Source organism: Triturus cristatus, chromosome 3_2 (genome assembly GCF_964204655.1).
Source record: "Triturus cristatus chromosome 3_2, aTriCri1.1, whole genome shotgun sequence".
NCBI classification, from domain to species: domain Eukaryota; kingdom Metazoa; phylum Chordata; class Amphibia; order Caudata; family Salamandridae; genus Triturus; species Triturus cristatus.
In genome coordinates, this window is record NC_140584.1 from 895,845,456 (window position 1) to 895,869,828 (window position 24,373).

The 24,373-nt window shown below is 43.7% G+C and overlaps 1 protein-coding gene across 2 annotated transcripts in view; it reads right to left on the reverse strand.

Annotated features, from left to right (window-relative positions):
* ASPA (aspartoacylase) overlaps positions 1–24,373 on the reverse strand; it is a 167,453-nt gene that overhangs the window by 58,526 nt on the left and 84,554 nt on the right. For both annotated transcript variants that reach the window (XM_085649330.1, XM_085649329.1), the window contains 2 exons: positions 23,241–23,334; positions 5,746–5,853 (listed from right to left, as the gene is read on the reverse strand). In XM_085649330.1, the coding sequence (XP_085505456.1) occupies positions 5,746–5,853; positions 23,241–23,334 (202 nt within the window). The remainder of the gene's footprint in view (positions 1–5,745; positions 5,854–23,240; positions 23,335–24,373) is intronic.

A 24,373-nucleotide genomic window follows, 5' to 3' on the forward strand; every position in this document is an offset into this window, starting at 1 on the left:
GGGAAATGAGGATGGGTGATATGGTGTTGAAAATTCAGCAAGTTTTTCAAAGTTTGATTGTTTATTTTGTGACATGAAAGGAAAGATGGTGGTGCGATTTTAAATTCGGCCAGAGTAATGCTATTTAGAGTTTTGACAGACAGGACTTTTTGAGACTAGTTCAAGCTAAACCTGTGGGGTGGGGTCCATGTTCGGGACCTGTTAAACTTTGGTGGGTGATGTTTGTAGTCAGGACAATATCTGTGGGGGATGGCTAAGCTCCGCATTGCTACTATCAACATTAGTTGGCTAAACGATAACTTTAAAAGGAGACGGGTTCAAGAGGACCTTACATTTTTAAGTGCAGATGTGTATTGTGTACTGCCTGCACGAGACCCATATCGTCCAGAATGATAGTGCATTGTTGAACTCCTTAGGGCTGAATGTAGTATGTCACACAACTCAGGACAGCAGGACCAAGTGGGTCGGCATCCTAGTTAAAGGAAATACTGTCACTCCCGGCCGAAAGGCAGCAGACAGGTTTGTGAGATGGGTAAAAATGAAGTGTAAAGTTGTCAGCAGCTCTTTTTCACTATGTTCGATATATGCCCCAGTCATGGATAACCCTTGTCTGCTCAATTTCTTAGCAACTGAATTACCATCTTGGCCTGCTCTGTATATAGTTTGTGGGGACTTTAATCTAAATGGTTCGAGAGGGGGCCCTGGGGCAGTGAAGCTTGCCGTGCTGGGTGCAAACCGCAATAATTTAGATCTTTCAGTGACTGTTTGAATGACATTGGCCTAATTGATGTCTGGCCTATCCTGAAAGAGCCTGAGCCTGGATACGCTTATTAATCAGTCCCCCACAGTAAATTCGCTAGGCTGGATTATTTTTTGGTCTCACCAGTTTTGGTTAGGGGGGCTTTTCCAAAATGAATGTCTGACCACAACCCAATTGTCTTGGAACTCTTAATGGACTAAGAAGTGTGTCTAGAAAATTGACCTTTGAGAGGGCTCTTTTGTCGGACCCAGTGTCTGTAAGCCATATAAAGGGCTGGATTCCAGGGTATTTCGAACTTCTCCTGGGATGATCTGGGATGCTTTCAAGGCCAGTGTAAGAGGGGAAACCTTGAGGTTTAGTATTGCCAAACAGAAGTTGGGTCGGGCTCAGATTAAAGAACTTTATCAAAAGCTTAATATTCTGGAGCCCGAATTGGTCGGTGCTGTGGCCATCGGGAGAGGCCTTACCCCGTGCTGAACTTGATAGCTATAACCAAGGCATGCTTGAACAAATTTACAGCTGGGAAGATCGCTGGGAAATTCATGGCTAAAGATCAGGAGTGCTATGAATTCAATGAACGTGTGGGGCGACTCCTTGCAGTCAAGTCAAGGCAAAAGCAGGCAGCTAGGCATATTAGTCAGATCAGGAAAATGCAAGGCAGCAAGGTAACAGACCCGCTAATGTTAGAGAAGCATTTTGGGAATTTTACACTGATGTTTATAAAGCCTCCCCCATAGAGTGTCCTAGGGCACATTTGGACTTAGTGACATGTGATAAAACTACCCAGGAGGCGATGTCTCTATTAGGGGCAGATATTTCACCAGAAGAATTTCAAGTGGCACTTCAGGCTCTCCCATCTGGAGAGGCGGTAGGAACGGATTCTATTCCTTTGGAATTCTATGAGGTTTGCGTTGTATGGTCTGAGGGTACTGCAAAAGCAATTATCTTTTTTTAAAAAGGCAAGGAACCTCCAGCCTTGGTCTCTTAGAGGCCAATCACATTGCTAAACAGTGATGTTAAGCTCTACTCTTTGCCAGCCGGTTGGGTAGTTTAATATATCAACTAGCGTTGGTCCGGCAGCATGGGTTTATTCCAGAGAGAGGGACCTCGATTCATGTAAGGCGAGTAATTTCATTGTTTGATGCCACCGAGGTCCTTACAGAACCCACGGGGGTCGCCCTGCTGGACGCCGAGAAGGCCTTCTACGGAGTATCATGTGATAACCTCTAGCAGGTTATGGAGGCCAATGGCAGTCCTATAGCTGGATTACAAATAATGGGAGGTGAGTCGGAATTCCTTTCCGATAGAGAGGGGAACAAGACAGGGCTGCCCGCCTCTCCTCTGTTAGTTGCTCTATACCATTGATCCCCTTCTCAGGAGGTTAGCAGCCTCTCTGGATATCGTGCCCGTCAGTCTGCAGGGCTGGGATACTAAAGTTTTGGCCTATGCCGATGACATGGCAATAGTTACCAGCGATCCAGATAGGGCTGTCCACTCTGTGGAAAAGATAACCGAAGAATTTGGCACTAATTCATGGTATTTGTTAAATAGAGCCAAAACACAGATAGTGATAAATAGACATACGCCTGGCTCCAATAGTAGGATAGTAGAGGAAGGTCAGTATTACAGCGTAAGTAGAACGCCTAGTTGATATAAATATAATCCCTATTATTGAAAAGACTATGAAGGATTTTAGCCGTTGGGATAGCTTAAAACTCTCAATAATGGGGAAACGTATTCTTGTCAAAATGATGTTTCTGCCAAAGTTATTGTATGTTTTCCGCACTATTCCTTTGGAGGTTGATAACGACTGGTTTAAAGTAATTGAAAGAATGGTAGCTAGATTCAACTGGGCTTATGGGAAGACTAGGAGGGCAAATTCATTTTTGTGCTCACCCAGATACAGGGGGGCTGGGGGCTCCCCAACTTTAAATTATACTATCTAGCAGCAGCACTGAAATGATATGGCCCTTCATTTAATAATAAGGCAAATGAAGGGGGAAGGCAGGATATGTGCCTTCAATTTATGAGTTACTGATCGGGACAGTCGCTAAGGGCTGCCTGCTAAAGATTTTTATGCCGAGCTCGGTTGATAGGTATAGTTGGTATACTCCCATGCTTAGGGATTATCAACTCCCACGAATATTCCAGGGCAACGGTTTAGCTAGATGGGAACAAGTGGGCTTTGGTAGGATTGGGGATCTACTCACGGGAACCATACTGCGTCATTTGAGGAGGTTAGTGACAGATTTAATATAGGGCCTAAGGACTTTTTAAAATATTTATAGCTGAGGGATTTCCTATTGAAAAAGGCTGGGGGTGTATCTGGTTTTGCGCAGATCCCCTTGATGGAAATGTTAACAAAAGGCACTATCTCCATAATTTCGCAATTATATGGCTGTCTATTAGAAGGGGTCTCAGATGATTTGGATAAGCATGATGAAAAATGGCGGGCGGGGCTCGATCTATTGGATTCTGGGTGCCTGAAAACACTCAAGCTGGAGGGTCAATTTTGTGTTTGCCAAACATTCAAACACAAAATTATAAAACAATCTTTGATTTGTATACAACACCAGCTAAAATTACTAAATCGGACGGGTGGCTAGGACTCGCTGCCCTAGATGCCATGCATCCAATGCAGACCTGGTCACATGTTTCCCTCTTGCCCCAGCCTAAAAACAGTTGGCTTAGAAATTGCAGGCTTTCTAGGCTAAGTTCTCTAAGTGCTCAAATTGAATATATCCCCGTCACACCATCTTATGTTGTTGGGGGTGGATGAATTAAATACAGCTATTGGGGTAGAGCTAATTTTTATAGCTATGGCGGTGTTTAGACTCTTTGTGGCTTGGCTCGATCCTTCACCCCGACCTTTCAGCAATAGAATGGACGCTTCCTATATGTTTACAATTTAGAAAAAGCACTTTATGAACGAAAGCGCAAGAGGGCTAAAAGTAAAGGGAGGAGGATTTGGGAGCGGTTTTCGATCTGGGTATCTTTGTTTAAATAAATAATAGCTGCTGTGTTTTATGTTCAAGTGGCATTTATTTAATGGCCGTAATGTATCTGTAATCTGCGGCGATCTTTTGCTGTTGCATTCTATTTATGATCAAACTAATGAATTTGTCATTATCTAATGTATTTATGTAACCTTGCTGTTACAATTTTGTTAATCAAATTAAAAAAAGAAAAAATAAATCTACAAAAGCGATGCTTCGCCCTTCTTGCAGCAGTATTTTCCGATGCAGCACTACCGTGTGGGGAAAATCCCGATGCACAGCCCTGTGCAGCCGAAGAAACTAATGCAGCGCCTGTCAGCAGCCTGACGAACCGCATCACTCCAAGTTCAATGCACCGGTCTCCGAAGTCCGATCCACCGCACTGACTCCGACAAAGGCCCTGCTGTGCGGCTAAAAGAAACGATGCATTGTTGGACCGCAGCTGAAGAAATAGCGTGGCTGAAGGAATAGACACAGCTTCTCGCTGCCAACGCTGCATCAACCTCCAGCGCGTTCTGGATTTCCACACATCACACCTGTGCGCCAGGTTTTTCTGACGCAGCACCTGCAGACCAGAATCGACCATCACTTCCCCCTACAGTGCGGATTCGAAACACCACTTCTGCTGCGTTCAGCAGAACTGTCGCATCGCCTCCCCAAGGACTCAGGAACTGATTTATCGCTGCATTTTCTGACACTTCCCTCCTCTGTGGCTGTTTTAACTTGTGGATTTTGATGCATTTGAGTTACTTTGTGTAGAAATCATGCATCCATAGATTTCTGTGGAAAGAAGTGCTTGAAACATTTTAAAAGTCATATTTTGAGTTGTCTATGTTAGATTTTTGTCATTTTGATCTTGTTTGTTTTAGATAAAGATACTTTATTTTTCTAAACTGGTGTGGTGTTTTCACTGTGTTACTATGTGTGTTATGTACAAATGCTTTACACATTGCCTCTGAGATAAGGCTGACAGCTCGTGCCAAGCTACCAAGGGAGTGATCAGGGGTTATCTGGGTGTGTAACTCCCTTAACTTGACTAGAAGGGAGGGTCCCTACTTGGACAAGGTGCAAGCCACTGCCAACTAGAGACCCCCATTTCTAACAGTTAATAATAATGATTACTTGATTTTTATTAGTATACTGTGGCCCAGATGTACGACGCGCAAAATAGTGCCTCGCAAATTGCAAGTCTTTTGCGACTCGCAATTTGCAAGGTGCTATTTTGCATGTACAACAGTGTGTTTAACACTGTTTGCGATTCCCAATGGGGTCGCAAATTGCAAGGCTCTTGAATATTAATGAGCCTCTCACAAATTGCGAGCCCATTGGGAATGAAAGGCCCTCCCAGGGATGGTGGCCTGCAGGGCTCAGCAGACCACCATGTCTGTGATTGCTTTTAAATAAAGCAGCTTTAAAAAAAAAAATGAAAGGCTTTCGTTTCATTTTTTAAGGGCAGGCAGTTAACCCAGGCACCACTGCCTGCCCTTAAAAAAATATTTTCAGAGCCAGTCAAAAAGGGGAAGGGGTCCCCTGGGGACCCCTTCTCATTTGCGTCTTCATTACCACCCTCTTGAAGAGGGCGGTAATTTGTGAATGTTTTGCGACTGCAATTGCGGTCGTAAAACATTCATACATGGGTCTGCAGTCGCTATTGAGAAGGGAACGCCCCTTCCTAACAGAGTTGCAATACACTATTTTGTGAGCCGCAAATTATTTGCGACTCGCTAAATAGTGTAAGTACATGTCCCATACTAAAATTGCATGCGCAAACGGGTCGCAAACCCTTTTGCGCATGCAATTTTACTTCGTACATCTGGCCTTGTATCTCATTTGTGATTGAATATACTAGAATCCAATACATGATTACTGAGAAAAATGTTAGTCTATGGCAGGAAAGCATTTTAATATTTCTTAAATTAAACACTTTGAAACTGAAAGCGTCTATTGCATTTGAAGCTGTACTAAGGTTCTCTCCTGGAAGATACATACCTTCATTAAATAGCTTGACAAAATCAAGGGCATGTTTGATAATATTTCTCATTTTCTCTAAAATATCCGCTCTAATAACTCCATTGGGCTGGGGACCAACTTCCACACCTGTAGTATTAAAAAAAGACGGTTTTAGAAAGTAGGGGCAAAATGTATTTCATTTTTTTTTTTTGTCAAAAAACAGATTACATTTACACATCTAATACATGAAAAAAAAAAAGATATCAACCCGAAATTCAAAACACCTTGCATATACAAGAAGTAAAATACATCCAGATTTAGAAAAGGATTGCTAAAACCAGGGCTCGACTGCCGATAAAATCCCCCAAGAATATGTGTCAATGTACATAAAATTAGACCCAATCCTGCCTCCAAACTCACTGGTTCTTGCTACACCAATTTATATCAGGATGATAATAATGATAATAGATCCCAGGACTTTTTATTCAAAATAGGAAGACCATATTTTTGTAAATGTTTTGAGACCCCCCTATTCTCATAGCTTATATGCGTTCGCTTCGCTTAACCGCCCGCATCTTATTGACCCATTCCATGAGTAAGGGGACTAAATCTGTTCGCCATTTCTGTAATAAAAGAGATCTAGCTACTGCCATTGCGATATATACAAGTTTGACCATCTGGTCTGGGAGTAGACGATCTGGGTCATAACCAAGGATCAGTTTATCATATCTTAAACATTGTAAATCACATTCAATTGCAAGAAAACCAAAAACATCTTCCCAAAATGTTTGAATTTTTGAGCACTGTAACATAGTATGAGTCCAATTCACTACCGGGTGACTGATACATCTAAAACAATGAGTTGAAGAATTAGGGTACATTTTCTGCAAAACGGAAGGTGTGTGATATACTAGCCATTTACTGAAAAAAAGCATCCTATGCCAATTTGCACCTCTAAGTGTGTTAAAATTTAATCTATTAATCGGCATCCAAACACTCATAGAAATTTCAACATCCTCCTGGTCAGACAATTTTTTAATTACTTTCTGTGCAAGGTCCAAACTCTTAACCGAGGTTAAGCATTGTTTCCACTGACCCGGTTAACTGTTATGTTATGTTATGTTAGGCAAACTTATATAGCGCACAGCTACCCTAGGGTGTCCCGGCGCTTGCTGTAAAGCTCCCAACACTTAGCACACGGAAGAATCAGAACAACCACGTTTTAAGCGCTTTCCTAAAGGAAAGCAGATCGTTAGAGTTCATCAAGGCAAAAGGCAATTCATTCCAGGCCCTGGCTGCACCCGCCACAAAGCTTCTCCCACCCCATTTAGCTTTCCGTATACGTGGTAGAATGATAAGTTTAGCTCCGAGGGAGCGCAGAGTTCTGGCCGGCACATACCAGCAAAATTGTTGTCTCATGTAAAGAGAGCCTGTGTTCTGCAAGGCGCGAAAAACAAAGCATAAGGCCTTGAAAAGGATTCTTTTTTTTACCGGCAGCCAGTGAAATTTTCTTATTGCGCCCGAGATTGGGGTAGATCTCGATGTACCCGTAAGCAGCCTGGCTGCAGAATTTTGAAGCATCTGGAGTTTACAAAGATTGCCCTCCTGCATGTTCAAATAAAGACCATTGCAGTAGTCCAGGCGAGACATGATCAATGCTGTAACCACTGTAAGTTTATATTCAGCAGGCAGGAGCGGGAGCACTTTCCTCAAGTTCTTGAGAACGAACGAGGTGGTAGAGACAACCGCGTTCACCTGTGCCTTCATGGAGAGGCAGTCATCCAACACTACCCCCAGATTTTTTACTTTCTGGGAGGGGACTGGGAGGGAACCCATGGCCTCAGGCCACCAACTAGGAGTCCACATATTGGCATTGTTGCCGATTAACATCACCTCGGTTTTACTTGCGTTTAGTTTGAGGCAGTTTTGAGACATCCAGTCTCCGACTGCCCCCATGCAATCATGTAGTCTCTCCCCTGACACCCTCTCCTGACCTGTTAACATAGATATTACAATCTGAGTATCGTCGGCATAAGATGTAAGACAGAAGCCAAACGATTCAATCAACGGGGCCAGAGGGGCAACATACACGTTAAAAAGCGTAGGGCTGATGGAAGAGCCCTGTGGGACTCCACAAGGAAGAGAGAAAGGGTTCGAGACGAAGTCACCCAACGCCACTGACTGTCGTCTTTCAGAGAGGAAGGACTTTAGAAGAGACCAAGCTTTATTCCGTATACCACTGGCCAATAGTCGGTCCATTAGAACACCATGATGGACCGTATCGAAGGCCGCGGAAAGGTCCAGCAGGATCAACACTGCCTTACCACCTTGGTCCAACCCTCTCCTGATCTCATCTGTAGATTTCAGAAGAGCGGCCTCGGTACTGTGTCCTTCTCTAAAGCCAAACTGGGTGGGGTCCAGGGCATTGGTATCACGCAAGAAGATACTTAACTTAGTGTTCAAATATCTTTCTACCAATTTAGCCGGTAGGGGAAGGCGCGAAATAGGACGAAAATTATTAGGGTCGTTCATGTCCAGATTAGGTTTTTTCAGTAGAGGAAGTACTGAAGCTACCTTCCAACATTTTGGGAACTGTCCCCGAGAAAACATAGCGTTGTAAAGCGCCGTCAAAGTTGAAGCTATGGGTTCGGGTGCCAACTTTGCAACTGCCACTGGGCATGGATCAATGGGTGATCCAGATTTTGCCCTTAGCAAAAAGTTGAGCGTCTCTTGATATGTTATGGGCGGAAAGATATCTAGGGAGGGTTTTAAATCAGGACAGTCGGTGAGGCCTAGATTGACACTGACCGGATTTTTGAAAGTGTTGAAGATTGCTGCCACTTTAGATTGAAAAAAAGTAGCAATTTCTTCACAAAAATCCTTGGTAGGTGTAAGGAGAGTCGGTAAAGGGTGCGCTAGCCTGGTTATCGTTTTATAGAGTTCCTTTGTTGAATTAATCGCAAGTTTGATCTGGCTTGCAAAAAACTCTCTCTTGGTTTCCGTCAGCAAGTGTTTATAGCACAGAATACTTTGTTTATAAGTATCCTTGGCTGAAGGGGAGTAGCTCTTCCTCCATGCCCGTTCCAATTGTTTACATTTAAGCTTCTGAGTTTTCAATTCTAGTGAATACCATGGTGCTGAGGGATGTAGCCTCTTGGGGATTAACATTTTTTTTGGAGCAAGAGTGAGGCAAGCCTCATCGATCCAGTCTGTATATGCAGAGGCAGCTTCATTAACCTCTGCAGGGAGGGGTCTTTGTGAGGAGGAAAGAAGATCTCTAAGGTTGTTACCTTCCACCCTGTTCCAGGATCTGATTTCCTTGGGCTTCAACACCCCCGGGGATTTACCCTGATCTTCCAGTCCAGCAACATTGAACCTGATCGCATAATGATCTGACCAAGCGAGGGGCAGAATGTCCGAAACCAATAGCTGTGAAGAATTAGAGAAAATTCCATCCAGGGTGTGCCCAGCCTGATGGGTGGGGACCTGAACCAGTTGTTTAAGTTCAAGACCACCCATCAGATCAATCAGTTTTCCAGTATCTCTGTCCCCTTCTATCTCTAGATGGAAATTGAGATCGCCCAGGATGGTAAATGAGTCCCATGGCAGACCCTCCTCGAGGACGGATCTCACTTCTGCTAAAAAAGAACTTCTAGGACCTGGCGGCCTATAAATTAAGAAACCCCTAAAAATGTATCCATGAGAGAGGGTAAGAGCGAAGGAAAGAGCTTCAAAACTAAAATAAGTTTTTGTAACAAAGATGGCTTTTATAGAGCTGTCATAAATCACAGCCAACCCTCCACCTTTCTTAGAGGGTCTATTAGCAGTGTAACTGGAAAAGCCAGGGGGTATGGCTTTCACGAGATCTGGCCCAGAAGCTTCATCCAACCAGGTCTCAGTAATGAAAGCCAGTTTGATGTTTTTATCCTCTAATAATGTTGCACACTCAACACTATGTTTAACGAGTGAGCGCGCATTAATTAAAAGGCATTGAAACACCTCCGTGGACCTGCCCTTAGATGATTTAAAATTAAAATCGCGGACTTCTCTAAGTGTTTTGCCAAAGCCAAGTACTGGCAAAGGTGTGAGACAGGCTGGGCATAGCTGTAATGTAGACCCTGAAATTGAAGCAGGTGAAATACAGGCACAAGTAGGCTGCCTGGGAGATTTATTAAGGACTCGTAATTGCCTGCTGGAGTAACTATAGACAGTAGAATCATCAGAAAAAAATTGGCCAGGGTTTTTGGCGCAAGGCGCTGTCCGAGCGCGGACGGGCGCAGACGGGCTTGTCTTAGGCGCGCCTTCGGCGCGCCAGCGGCGCGCACGCGCCATGCGTGTTTAAATGAGTACAAGCCCTGCAAGACTGCACCACTAACCCTCCTTTCCACCCAAGATGGCGGCCCCCACCGATCCTCGTAACACGAGGAGTCTGTGCAGATCAGCGTGGCAAGTAAAACAGGTAAGAACACAGTAAAATCAATATTGTCCATTAAAATTAGCAGCAACAGTGTTTTTAAAATTGATAAAAGCGGGTACCGCGAAGAGCGTGCACCCAAGCGTTTCTCCCGGCTCAAGCCTCAGGAGCAAACAGCAGCACGCGCACGCGCCATGCGTGTTTAAATGAGTACAAGCCCTGCAAGACTGCACCACTAACCCTCCTTTCCACCCAAGATGGCGGCCCCCACCGATCCTCGTAACACGAGGAGTCTGTGCAGATCAGCGTGGCAAGTAAAACAGGTAAGAACACAGTAAAATCAATATTGTCCCTTAAAATTAGCAGCAACAGTGTTTTTAAAATTGATAAAAGCGGGTACCGCGAAGAGCGTGCACCCAAGCGTTTCTCCCGGCTCAAGCCTCAGGAGCAAACAGCAGCACGCGCACGCGCCATGCGTGTTTAAATGAGTACAAGCCCTGCAAGACTGCACCACTAACCCTCCTTTCCACCCAAGATGGCGGCCCCCACCGATCCTCGTAACACGAGGAGTCTGTGCAGATCAGCGTGGCAAGTAAAACAGGTAAGAACACAGTAAAATCAATATTGTCCCTTAAAATTAGCAGCAACAGTGTTTTTAAAATTGATAAAAGCGGGTACCGCGAAGAGCGTGCACCCAAGCGTTTCTCCCGGCTCAAGCCTCAGGAGCAAACAGCAGCACGCGCACGTGCCATGCGTGTTTAAATGAGTACAAGCCCTGCAAGACTGCACCACTAACCCTCCTTTCCACCCAAGATGGCGGCCCCCACCGATCCTCGTAACACGAGGAGTCTGTGCAGATCAGCGTGGCAAGTAAAACAGGTAAGAACACAGTAAAATCAATATGGTCCCTTAAAATTAGCAGCAACAGTGTTTTTAAAATTGATAAAAGCGGGTACCGCGAAGAGCGTGCACCCAAGCGTTTCTCCCGGCTCAAGCCTCAGGAGCAAACAGCAGCTACTAATAGTAGATCATTGATGAACTGGCTTGAGCCATTCAATTGGGAAATATCTAAGTCTGAGAAAATTTGTATAACATATTATAAGATCCCAATAGAATAAAATCATTCGGAGCTCGCTGTAAAATTTCATGCTTAGATAGCCATTGACCATTTTGCAGAAAATCACCTACTTGGTAGAATCCTATCATAGCCCATTTTAACGTAAGTTCGATAGAAGATACGATCCCGGCTAAGGGCAGTATCCCCGCCAAAAGAGTACCTGAGTTAATGGCCGGGAGAGAATATCTCTTAAAAAGTGCTTGTCATTTTTTGAATACCCAATTTTGGCACTTATACCTAACCAGTTTAGGGGATTTAAAAATTGCAAGCGGTGATTGAATCTGATTTTCTTTAAGCACAAGATCCATAAAACTATTAATAAAAAAATGTACTTGTGGGGGAGGCTTAAATCTCGATAAATATTGTGCAAAATATGCATAATAGTAATCCTTAAGATTTGGAAGCGCTAGCCCTCCTTGTTCCTTCTTCTCGTATAAGGTGCTTAGTGCAATAGGTGAAGATTTCTTTGCCCATAGAAAAGTGGTAAACATTGACTATTTTAGTAAAAAACAAACTTGATAGGGTGCATGGAATAGTTGAAAATAAAAAATTAAAAAGAGGTAAGACTAGAATTTTAATAAGTGCAACTCTCCCTAAAATCGAAATGGGAAGAGAGCTCCAGCGCAACAGCAAAGCTTGGGTTTTCCGAATTAGTGGCACATAATTCAAGTGGTACAGATCAGAGACTAAATTCTAAAAATAAACCAGAGATATCTTTTCGGGTTAGAATTAATACAAAATCGAATATCTATATGTAAATCGCTGGTCACGCCGCCACATTGAATAATTTCAGTTGTATTTTTGTTAATACGATATCCCCCTAATGTCTCAAAAGCCTCAAACAATTGAAAAACTCTATTTTGAATTTCCATCTCTGGCTTAATCAGGAGCATTATGTCGTCAGCATAAAGCTTCAGTTTTGACATTGATGGAATTGGGGGAGAAATTACTGGGCAGTTCCTTATTGCGGCCGCCAATGGCTCAATAAAGAACGCAAAAAGAACTGGCGACAAGGGGCACCCCTGTCGCGTACCACGTTTCACTTTAACCCGACCAGCTATTGAGGTGTTAATAATTAAATTGGCTTGCGCATTGCCATATAGTCGCTGGATCAAGGACAAGATTTTGCTGGGGATGCCGAAATGGTCTAAGATCATAAATAGGGTATCCCATACCACTAAATCAAAAGCCTTTTCAGCGTCAAATAACATCACCAAGACAGGTGTTTTATGTATCTCAAAATAGTCAAGTGATTCTGCCAGATAATGCGTATTGGTGGCTAATTGTCTCCCTGCAATGAAGCCCTTTTGGTCGCTATGTATCAAGTTCGCAGCGTGTTTATTAAATCAAAGGGACAGAAGCTTGGTCAAAATCTTGTAGTCCGAATTAAGTAATATTATTGGTCTATAGGAATTTGGATCTTCAATATTTTTCCCTTTCTTTGGAAAACTCACTATATTCCCTTGACGGAAAGATTCTGGCACCTCGCCACCTTCTAACATAGAGTTAAATAATTGAAGAAAAAATTCTGCAAATGTGCTTAAAAAACCTTATAAAATTCGGGTGGAAGTCCATCCGGGCCCCAGGCCTTTCCATTTGGCAGATTTTTAATTACGCCTTCTAGCTCTTCCATCGTAAAAGGTCCTTTCATACCGATATATTCAGTCTCAGAAAGTTTTGGTAGATCATTCTCAATTAGATGTTTTTTTAGAGAGCTCATATTTACATTTTGCTCGAAGCTATAAGTAGAGCCATAATGTTGGACCATTATTTCAGCTATTTTAGCTGGATCTTCAAAACATGTGCCTGATAAGGGGCATTTTGTTATTTTAATCAGATTAGCCTGCCACGCTAGGAACCTGCCTGTGAAATTACTCTGCTCGTAGATTTTTTGATTAGATTTCTGGAACAACACCTCACTTTGAGCATAGTAGTTGGAGCTAAGTTCATATTTCGCCTGGACTAAAAGGTCTTGATTTGTCGGGGAAGGATTATTCAGAACAGAAGCATATAGGGTTTAAACTTTATTTTCCAGATCTTTTTTTATCTTTTTAGCTTTTTTAATGTGATCAGCCTCTTTCCCGATAGCTAAGCCCCGAAAAAAGGCCTTAAGTATGTCCCATATTACAGCTAATGGTGCCGTCTCAACATTTCGTGTCAGAAAGCATTTAATTTCCAGTGCCACGGAACCTATCCTGTCTTCTTCCAGCAAATATTGCCGGTTCAGGGACCACCTTTTAGGACATTTAACATCTTCAACTACCCCCATCTGTAAAGTCAGCATTGCATGATCGGAAAAGCCATTGGGTAGGAATGCCTGACTGTTAAAACAAAGCCTACTAGAGACCAAAAAAAAATCAATTTGAGATGAGGATTGAAATCTGCCCGACCAGCACGAATAAGATTTCTTAGAAGGGAAAGCCACCCGCCAAGGATCCTGTAAGTTTAATGTTGCGCTGTATTGCTGTATTATTTTAAAAGATCAGAGTTTCATCTGCCTTTTCCTTGACCCTGAAGAATCAATTAGGGGGTTCATAAGAATATTAAGATCACCCCCCATTATGATGTCGCCTGAGACTAGGATCAAGGACTGAAACAGTTCTTCATAGACTTGTGACTGATCTTCAATAGGTGCATACAAATTCACAAATGTGATTGATGTAGAAATTTGTTTGAGAGTGCATGTTATCCAACACCAACGTCCATCTCGATCTGTTTCAAATTTCACTACCTCGGCCTGTAGTTTCTTATTCAAGAATATAGCTGTCCCTTTATGTGAAGCAGTGGATGAGGAACCCAGATAGGAGGCCCATGACCTAAACATAGAGAAATCAGACAGTCGAGTAGTAGAGATATGTGTCTCTTGTAATAATATAGCAGACGGATTTTCAGTTTTGATCCACATTCCGATTGCCCTCATCTTTTTCCCATTATTAAGACCATTTACATTAAATGAAACTACCTTAAATACATCTTTACTTGCCATAAAATTCATCCCACCAGGGCATTTGACGACTACTATAGCACCACTTCCCACTCAAGTACCACGTCTCAAATGACATATTAAATTGCAAATGATAAACAACAAAAAAGGTCGAATACCACATCTCAAGTATCAGATCTGATTGAGTTTGATAAACAAAGGAATTTAAACAAGACTTTATTTTTACCGTCGCATTCCCTACCCCACTACCCCTTACCCCTCCCAAAATGTGGACCCTAACTCAGCACCACACCATCCACATTGCCCCCTCCCTTCTAAGTTGGGTGTCATGGAATTACACCCTAGTGACCTAACCTATGACCTCTCGCCCCCCGTCCTCTGCTAACAAATATATATATTATATATCATTCAAAATCAAGTTTGCACCTTGTAGAAAGAGCCACACAGGTAGGTTGCAGTCCCAAGCAACATGTGTGAAATGCAGCACGAAGGACAGTGCTCACAGCCAATATCTTCTGCCAAACGCGTTTCGGGATATGCTCCCTTGATCACTGGCGGCATGAGTTACACACAGATCTTCGTAAAACCACCATTTTATTTTCATTACAAGCCCCGCCCACTGGCCTCTGGGCATTCTGGTTATCGTGGTCTACATAGTCTCTCCCAAGTGGGCTCTGTGGGTAATCACAATCAAAAACAATAAAAAACCCTGTGGGTTGGTGATGAACAACAGTTCCTTCATGATGCCATCATATATTCATGCTGGGGGGACCCCACCTGTCTCCAGCGCAAGTTGTCCTGCAAGTGATGATCCGCTATTGCGGCAGGCACTTTCCGCGACCGGAGCAGGCCGCTTACTTCATTCAAAATCAAGTTTGCACCTTGTAGAAAGAGCCACACAGGTAGGTTGCAGTCCCAAGCAACATGTGAGAAATGCAGCACGAAGGACAGTGCTCACAGCCAATATCTTCTGCCAAACGCGTTTCGGGATATGCTCCCTTGATCACTGGCGGCATGAGTTACACATAGATCTTCGTAAAACCACCATTTTATTTTCATTATAAGCCCCGCCCACTGGCCTCTGGGCATTCTGGTTATCGTGGTCTAAATAGTCTCTCCCAAGTGGGCTCCGTGGGTAAATCACAATCAAAAACAATAAAAAACTATATATAAAATATATATATTTCCCCCCTTTTTCCTTTTTTAAATTCTTGGGGACCCACCTGGGTTTTTATCTCTTTGTTTTTCCCTTTTTCTTTTCTCTCTCCCTTCCCTTCTTTTCTTATTTAACCCGCCTTTCCCCTTCCCCATTACCTCCCTCTCTTTTTATTCTCCCTTTTCTAAAAAAAGAAAATAATATGGGGGAGGAGGGATAACAACGAATCCCCTATAGCTATCAATTGAACATGCTTTTTTTCTTTTTCCTCTATTCTTTATTTCTTTACTGCCCCCCCCCTCCCTTCTACTTCCCCTTCCTCCTTTATAAACGTTCGTTAGGGCAGACTTCTATATTTTTATATTTTAGAACCTTTTCAAGGCTAACCCTAAGGACCCCAACTATAATAATAAAATAGTTGAGAGACTGACAGCCTTTAAACTGTGGAGGGACCCTGGGAGATTTCTTTAAGAAGGTTCTGTGCTTCTTCTAAGCTAGAGAACATGAAAAATGTGCCCCTAACCAGAACCTTAAGCTTGGATTTTTGACCGCTAGCTTTGCCTCTTCGGATACGATAACCATTTGGTCCTCAAGAGTTGAAATTCTAACTTCTGCTTCATTTAACCTTACTGGGAAATTCAGCATTACCTCCTCCATTTTATCTAGGCTTTGATGAAGGGAGGTCAATTCCGCTTTTTGATTTTGATTAAGATCCCGTATTTCTTGTAGGATTAGGTTTAACATATCCTTTATATTCAATTGCAGTTCTCTTGTTGGTTCCGTGATGGAGTTAAGATCAGGCAGAAAGTTTGAGGTATCTAATATGGCTACCGGCTGAGTTCCCATCGCCCCGTGCTTGAAATTGATTCCACCTCTGATAAAGACTTTTGAGTGTGATTTCCAGGGTGTGAAGGAGGTGGGGGAGTTGGCAGCTTATTCGGTAGTGGTGGCGCCAAGCTAGACGCGTTATTATTAATTCCACCGTGCTGCTGTTGCAATAATCCTTTTGCGTTTTCTAAGGTCAATTCCTGTTCAAAGAAGGCATTTAAATTATCTTGCGGCCCAGAGGCGTAGCTAGAGCTTGTGGCGCCCGGGGCTATCCCTCAGATTGCCGCCCCTGGCATACGTAGCCCTGTGATTGTGTGAGGTTAAGTCTCGGACTCGAATTTTGAATCTCACCTCACTGTCAAATTTCGGCCATAAATGCTTCTCACATGTATCATTGGAATGCTAGTTTTACATTGGTGTAATAACTAGTGCAAGTAAGTGTTAACTATCTGAACTTGCAGTTGTTACAGCACCCCGGGGCCACTCGCTTAAATATACTGGTGTGATTTTTTAAAAATACTTTCAAACATATTTATTATCCTGCCTGACTGTGACTGCTATGGGTCTCTCACAGGCTTTCCTGAGGCTTGCCCAGCAATCATGGTATCACGCACATGCTCACTGTGGTGGCCGGAGTCCGTGAGTCAGCTGACTCTAATGAATTTATGGTATAGGCCTGAGGCAATTGAGATTTGAGTTAGGGCCTCTCACACCCTAATATAGTCTGGGCCCAGGTCCCATGTGGGACAGAGACAGCAGCATGGAGTTTAGTGATTCTTCTCTCCTGGTTTATTATTCGAGCTCTCTCCAAACAGCCACATGTTCACAGACAAGTACTCTCATCAGCGTGCGTTGTGACTGTCACTCGAGACAGACTACTTTTGCACTTACCTGTGTGAATCTGGATCTGAAGGTGCGGTGTTGGATTTAGGGGTCTTTCGACACCTGCTGTGCTGCAGGCTTTAAACAGCAATGCAGGGTGGACTGAATACCAAACTGAAGACCAAGCTGCTAATGAGCCATGGGCAGCCAAAAAAATAATTCAATCTTTGCTTGAAGTGGCGTCTGGTGTATTTATACTTGGTTTGTAACTTGTCACTCGCTTTGCGACACTAGAAATATTTATGCCAGGACATCAAGGCAGGCTCTGGTGATGCTCATGCCACAACAACTCTGAATGCCTCATATGCACCCAGCAATACCCCTTCTACATTAGTGGGGTCCAGTAAAGATCTGTGTTCTCTACTAAACTGTTGTCTTGTATTGTCAGTGGCTCTTATTGCACAGCTTCGCTCCAGTGGTTCTACAGCCTAACCGCAGGTCCTTGCTCTTTTCGGTGTTAATTTTTAGCGAAGCCATGTGACCTGCTTTCTAGAGGTCCATAGCTGTCATTTTAATTATAGTCAGCTGCAGCAGGCGTTTGCAGCAGTTTTAGATCTTCTAAGAGTTTTTCGTTGCTCAAATGGGTCAAATTTCTGATATTTATGTTTCCTCATCTTCATTGCTTGATTTTTGCTCGCAAGAAAGTGTCAAATGTCACTCATAAACACACTGAAATTATGAGCATGTCACACATAGCAATCTGAAACCTTGACAGCTATGGATGGCACGTGTCATTATGTCATTTGCTAACTGCCTAACTTGGCTAGTCCCCCCCACTTCTTTTTATAGGACTTGTGTCCACTGCCCTGCCACTCACCAAAGATCCTTTACTCCCCTCGTGACAAATGTTTAGCTCTTACCTTCCTCAGGCTCCAGTACGCCACAGTGGTGGCAGGGTCTCTACCGAAGGGGTTGGTTCTGCTGCAGTCTGCAGCAAATCGCCCAGCACTGCCACTGCCCCAGACTCAACTCATAACTGCCAAGATTTCAGATTGCTATGTGTGACATTTTCATAATTTTAGTGTAATTATGAGTGACATTTCAATGACTAAGAGTGACACTTTCTCCCGAGCAAAATCAAGCAAAGAAGACAAGGGAAACATATAAATATCAGAAATTACTCCCATTTGAGCAAAGAGAAACTCTAACAGCTGCAAAGCACCAGAAAGGAAGGGAACTTAGATGCGCCAGCAGCAGTGGAGAGAAGCAGCACCATATCTTACGAACATGGTACTAAGGGGCAAATTCACATGCCGAAATGTGGCATTAAACAAACATTGCTAATGCCTCCCTCCGCCATTTTGAAAATGCAGGGATGCACCGTATTCACAAGAATGCGGTGCACCCCTGTGTTTCCCCTGGTGCTGGTGCTAAATCTAGCTGCCTAGCGCCAACGCAGGCAACCTTGAACCATAGTGCAAGGGTGTCTACCTTGGTGGGAATGTCTGTTTATGTGCAGGAAGGTGTCCCTTCCTGCACATAAATAAATCGTGATTTGTAACTTCATTATGCAGCACACATAGAAGTTGCAAATTGTCATTTTCTTTAAATGATTCATGGTGTTTTGCTGTTTCTATGTGTGCTGCACAATGCAGTGTGAAATGGGGTCTAATTTACTAGGTGGCTTTAAGCCAAGTTCAGTGGTTTAATGCTGCCTCGTAAATAAGACGAAGTGTTTATCGCCACAGGAATGTCAGAAAAAGTGACGTTCCTGGGCGATAAGGGCTTGTAAATATGCCCCTATGTTCCGCTCTCCCTTTGATGCAGCGTTCGATACGCCAAAAATTTGTCGTTTTTCCCCTCTGTACATGTTTCTGTCCCGGAAAACGTTTAATCTTGCAACTGTGTACTTGCCCAGATACCTCCCTGCTGCCAAAGCCATGACTGCCTTATTGCTATGCCATTCTCAGTGCTACATCAATTCACAGGCGCGTTCTGCACCCCCACCACCTACCACCGTCCCCTTCCGTCCCCTCAACTTGCCTTCCCAGATCTCTCCACCAGTCGTTATTTCTCGTAGTGCACTCGGAGCGGCAGGCACTAAAATTGTTCAATGAAATCGACAATGCTAATTTAACATTCACAGCCCCAAAGTACAGCAAGCCTGCACCTCATGGGTCCCCTTTTAAAACAAGGTGCAGGTTGAAATTCGCCTCAAATTTGTTTTTCACTAACACTGTTTATCAATGCAGCTCTGCAGTGTTGCACTGGGAGGAAAATAGACCCAGGCCTGAAAATAAAAATAAAAAGTTGCCCCAATAGTGAATCAGAAAGCTAAAAAAGTCTCTCATGTATGCAAATTGGGACACTTTTAAAGTTGTAAAAACACTCTGTGTGTTTTGCAAGATATGGAAGACTGCAACTATTTGTGTTTTCTGAAGACTATGTTTATGGTACTGTCAGGGAAATCAACAGTAAAAACTGGCCCACAAGACAATAAAACAGGACACAAACAAAAAGCCAGCCCACACACTGACCAATCAGACCAGACCATTGGGCACTGCCAGATTGCCCTAAAGGCAGGGACACTGGAATTATGCTATTGGGCGGCCGCAGAAACTTTTCCATAATTTTAGATTTGCCATGTTTGCCACACAGTCCATCATCTTCCGCATAATCTGCAGATTTTAACAGAATCTGTTTCTTGCTTAAATGATTCAAAAGCTACTAAAAATGTTGCAGCGTAGTGAAAGGCACTTTACAAAAGCAGGACTGGCCGCCTTCCTATTGCTTATTGCTATATTTCTGTACTAAACTGGTACTAAACTGGTACTAATGTGGTGCAGCCAATGCCTAGACAGTGTTACCAATTTTAAAAACTAAAGAAGTAATGAAGTAATACTATTACAAAATGTGCCGCATAAAGCTTCATAATTGGTCTTGCCGCAGAATTTACTCAACCTTGCTGCATAATTCGGCCCTCTCCTGCCACACAATTTCAGTGGCCCTGCCTATAGGCCAGTCCGATCCTGCAGCTATAAAATATTGACTCAAGTTCTGCTTCGGGTAAAATTGTGTGACCACCCAGCGTACCCTAAATCAATATGCTGGTGGTAAATTACAAAATTGGAGCTGTAGCCAACTGCGCACATTATACCTGATTGAGTACACTAAACTAAAATCCAGTTGAACAGCACTTTGGCTTAATGCTTGAAACTGGAATACAGAAGAATAGGGCCTCGCGGACTCAGAGTAGCTGTATGGTACTGACTACTGAGAAGTGTCGGTAATCTCTAATTACTACTGCACCTCTGCCGAGAAGTGCAGGTACTCACTTGCGATAGAAAGCCCCGAGGGCACTCGGTACCTGCTCATTTAAAGCACTGCTTGTGCAGGTACCCCGACTTTCCCCTAGTGTGGGTGTCTGCCTCGCTGACTGCCCCTCACCCAGGACCGAACCTTCCTAGCTCCCTCCACACACACACACACACACACACACACACCCACCCCTCCCCGCCCTCTGCGCAAGTTCCACTCTTGAGGCAGGATAATTTTCCTCCACCTTCCCAGAGCACTAATCCAGATTTTTTACCCCACTCTCAACAGGCTGGTGGCACTTACTTAGGCAGAGTCCGGAGGAGTGTGGCGGTGGCGCTCCAAGAATTGCCTCTCTCAAGGCAGTGGCTGCAGGCAGAATTAGGCCGCTACTGTGCGCTGTCACTGTGACAATTCAGGTTTGTCGGCCGCCTCATTATAAACATTTACCCTCCAGGCTGCAAAGGTGCAAGCAAGGCTGGCTGCAGGCAGGTTCAGGCCATGAAAAACAGCGGGCCGGCAATTTGAGTTTGCCGCCCGCCTCCGGTGATAATAGCCGTGCTGAGGGCCGCGCTCACGAGAGGCGAGTGCGTGCGCGTGACGCATCACTACTGCCGTGCTGCGCTACGTTTCAGCGCGAGGGCTGGCCAATTATGCCAGGGCCGTCATTGGTAGCGCTTTCGCGCGCTACACGGATGGCCCTGGGATGGGAACTACAACCGGGTTACGTAGGTCCTAAGTGTCCTAAGTGTGCTTGCTGTTCACACGCGCGGCACTGGCTGCCCATGGCGGCGGCTTTTCTAATTTATTTGAATACACGGACACTACTGTAGTAACTTTCAGGAGTGTCAGCGAGTGTCCAAATAAATTAGAAAGGCCTCCGCCATGGGCCACGAGAGCCGCGCGGCCGCCGCCCCCACATAGTGCCGCCTGGGGCGGACCGCCCCCCCTAGCTACGCCTGTGTTGCGGCCCCTTTTGACTCATGAAATTCGCAGCTTCCACTACGTTGGATGGTAGCCATGAATTAGCAACATGCACTCCAAATAAATCCTTAGTGGAGGTTAATACCGGGGTCAAAGCTACAGCCGAAGCCGGGGGAGGGGGAGATCTTTTTCACCAACTTCCTCCTTATAGTCCTCCAAAACAAGGGGTTTAAAGCCTTATCATTCCTTATTACTCCTTAAGAGAGCCTATTTTTCTTCATGCAGAAACAGCCTGCCCCAGGTCTACCTCAAAAATACAGTCAGAAATTCCCTGCAAGCTATCCAGGACTCCAGCTCCCAGAAGGCACCACTGTGTCATTTTTTTTTTCTTTTTTACTTTACTTATAGAATACTCCTGCCAGTGGGCTTCGTACAAGTATAATTCTTACTGTAGCCCTCCAAGGTATAACCGATTGCCCAGCAGCAGGCTGAAGTCCTTCTCCCCCATTTTACAGCAGCTGTTGGAGCAACCTCCTCATCTCAGCACTCCAATCCAATCCAGCACTCCACGCGCTCGTCTCAAAGAGCCTGCACGAGACAAAACCTCCCCGGCTCCTCTGCTCACCCGTAGTCACCGCTATTGGCAAGAAAACTCCTCAAAGTGAGAGGAAACAAAGGAAACCGGGCGAGAAGGTGAGCGCGAAATCCCTCTACTCCATCCCCGTGTGTGCCTCCATTGACGGGGGGCGTGGCCTAGGCGAGGTCAGGTCAGCTGTGGTTACGCTGCGTGGTTACCGCGGCCATCCCGCAAAATGTATTTCATGACTTAAAAGATTTGTGTTGTCCTGTTCCAAACAAATAATGTGTAAAGGCAGTAACAAAGGTTGGGGTCAAGCTCATGAAAGTATATAAAGCATTACATAAACTCAAGTCATGACACAAAAAAAATAGTGTGCATTTATTTAGTAATATAGGGGCCGATTAAGAGTTTGGCGGAGAGGGTACTCTGTTGAAATGGTGACGGAGTACCCTCTCTGCCAAACTGAAGGTCCGCCCGCCTTTTCAGAGACAGGTGGGCCTTCATTATGTGAACGGAGGATTTTACTCTGTCTCTGCCACTGACATAAACCTCCAATGGTCAAACATCCTAAGGGCCGTCGGAGATTCGCCATGTTTCCACCTACCCGATTTAGGGTCGGCAAACACATGGCCTGTTTTCAGGTTAAGTATGGCAATGACATGCAGTTAAACCTGCAAAATATTCCCTTTCGCTATGAGATAAAGCTTCCATACCGAGGGGGGCATACATTTTTTATATTTTCCAAAACAAAATCCTACTTTGGCTTTTTTTTTAGGAAAATGTAAAAAACTTGTATGTTTGCCGTATGGCTCCATCATGTTGATGGAGCTGCCAGTGAGACTTACAATGCATTACCAGGAACTGCGATGGCAGGGGTTCCTGCCATTGAAAGAGATGCCTGCTGGCCTGGCGGCCATCTTGGAATTTGGCAAAGAGGGTACTGCCTCTGGAAGTCGCAAACTCTAAATCAGGCTGATACCTATCACTAACCAACTCCTACATTTCAAATACATAACATGTTTTCAGTTCATAACAAACAATTTTGAAATACACATTCCAAGGAAATGTGTTAGAGAGTGATGCTCAAAGGATTCGATTGTTATTTTCCTGAGGGACTAAATACAAGACATTATTCTTGCACCTATTGGGAGCCTTCTCATTCAGTGATCTTTATGGTCCAGAGTGTGAGCCTATGAAAGATTATTTACCTAATTGATCACATGCTGGTATGTTAACAGCTGTTAATTGCTTTTCACTCATTAACAACCCTTGACATCCGAGGGGCAAGGTGTGCAATAAACAGCGTTTAACACCCCCAGGAGAGGGTCTTCACGGTTAACACATTGAGCAGAGAACAGTAACACTTAAATTCACATTTACTAAGTGCCTACTGCAATTAAAACTCTTCATACTCATACTGAAATGTGTTCTTACCCAGAGGATGCTTGGCTACAGATCGGGTTGTTGCATATTTCAAATGTGGATGATCAATTAACAACACCGGGCATGACGCTGGGGCTAAGGCTTTCTGGAAAAAAATATATGTTAAAATGTCAGTATTGCATAAATATTCCTTTTGCCTTTAATCTAATGCAGTCACGCATCTCAGATATGCACAGTGGCATTGCACAGTCACGATATTCCTAGAAGCACACTAACTACAAAATATACTTACCAATTACAATAATTAAACAAAATAACTTATTATTTTGTATAGCCCTAATTTCCACAATACTTAATTTATGTGTGCATATTTTTTATATTGAGTACTCAGCCACATGAGCAGTAGAGCACTGCACAAATTACCATACCAAAACATTTCAAGGCAGTGTAGTATTGCAACTGGATCTCTGAGTACAAAAAAATTACCAGGCAGTATAATATTGCAACTTGATTTCGGAGTATAACGGTATTACCAGGCAGTACAGTAGTTCATCATGATTTCTGCGTCCAATCTCATTAGTAGCTCAGTGGCATCTCTATGAGCTAAAGAGTTTTCCTCTGTGTCTCTGGAGAAAGTATATATAAGGAACTGAATTCTTAAAGTGACATAAACGGGGTAACACAAATTAGCACTTTGGTTTCATGATATAGGGGAGCATATAAAAGCTTGTGAAGCTTTGTAAGAGACAATAATAGAGAACTGGTGTTATTACCGCCCACATCAATTGTGCTCATACTATTAAATTTTGATGGTTGAAAGAGTAAGCCATCTGTGATTCTATCCTATTAATTTCAAGTTGCACACAGTTTCTGCAGAGTAGGCGTTAAGACACTAAGGGTCTCATTTAGAGTTTGGTGGACAAGTTACTTAGTCACAAATGTGACAGATATCCCATCCACTGTAATACAAGTGCCATAGGATATAATGGACATGTAATATGGTGGACGGAATAGCCACGCATATGGGATGATGTAACATGCCAAACTCTACAACAGGCCCTAAGTTACTATCATGCTCTGATCAAATATGCCATTGGTTCTGACAATGAATTTGAGTATCTAGAAAAGGATATTCATTTTCTATGACTGTAACTACAGGAAAGGAGCAGATAAATTAACGTAAT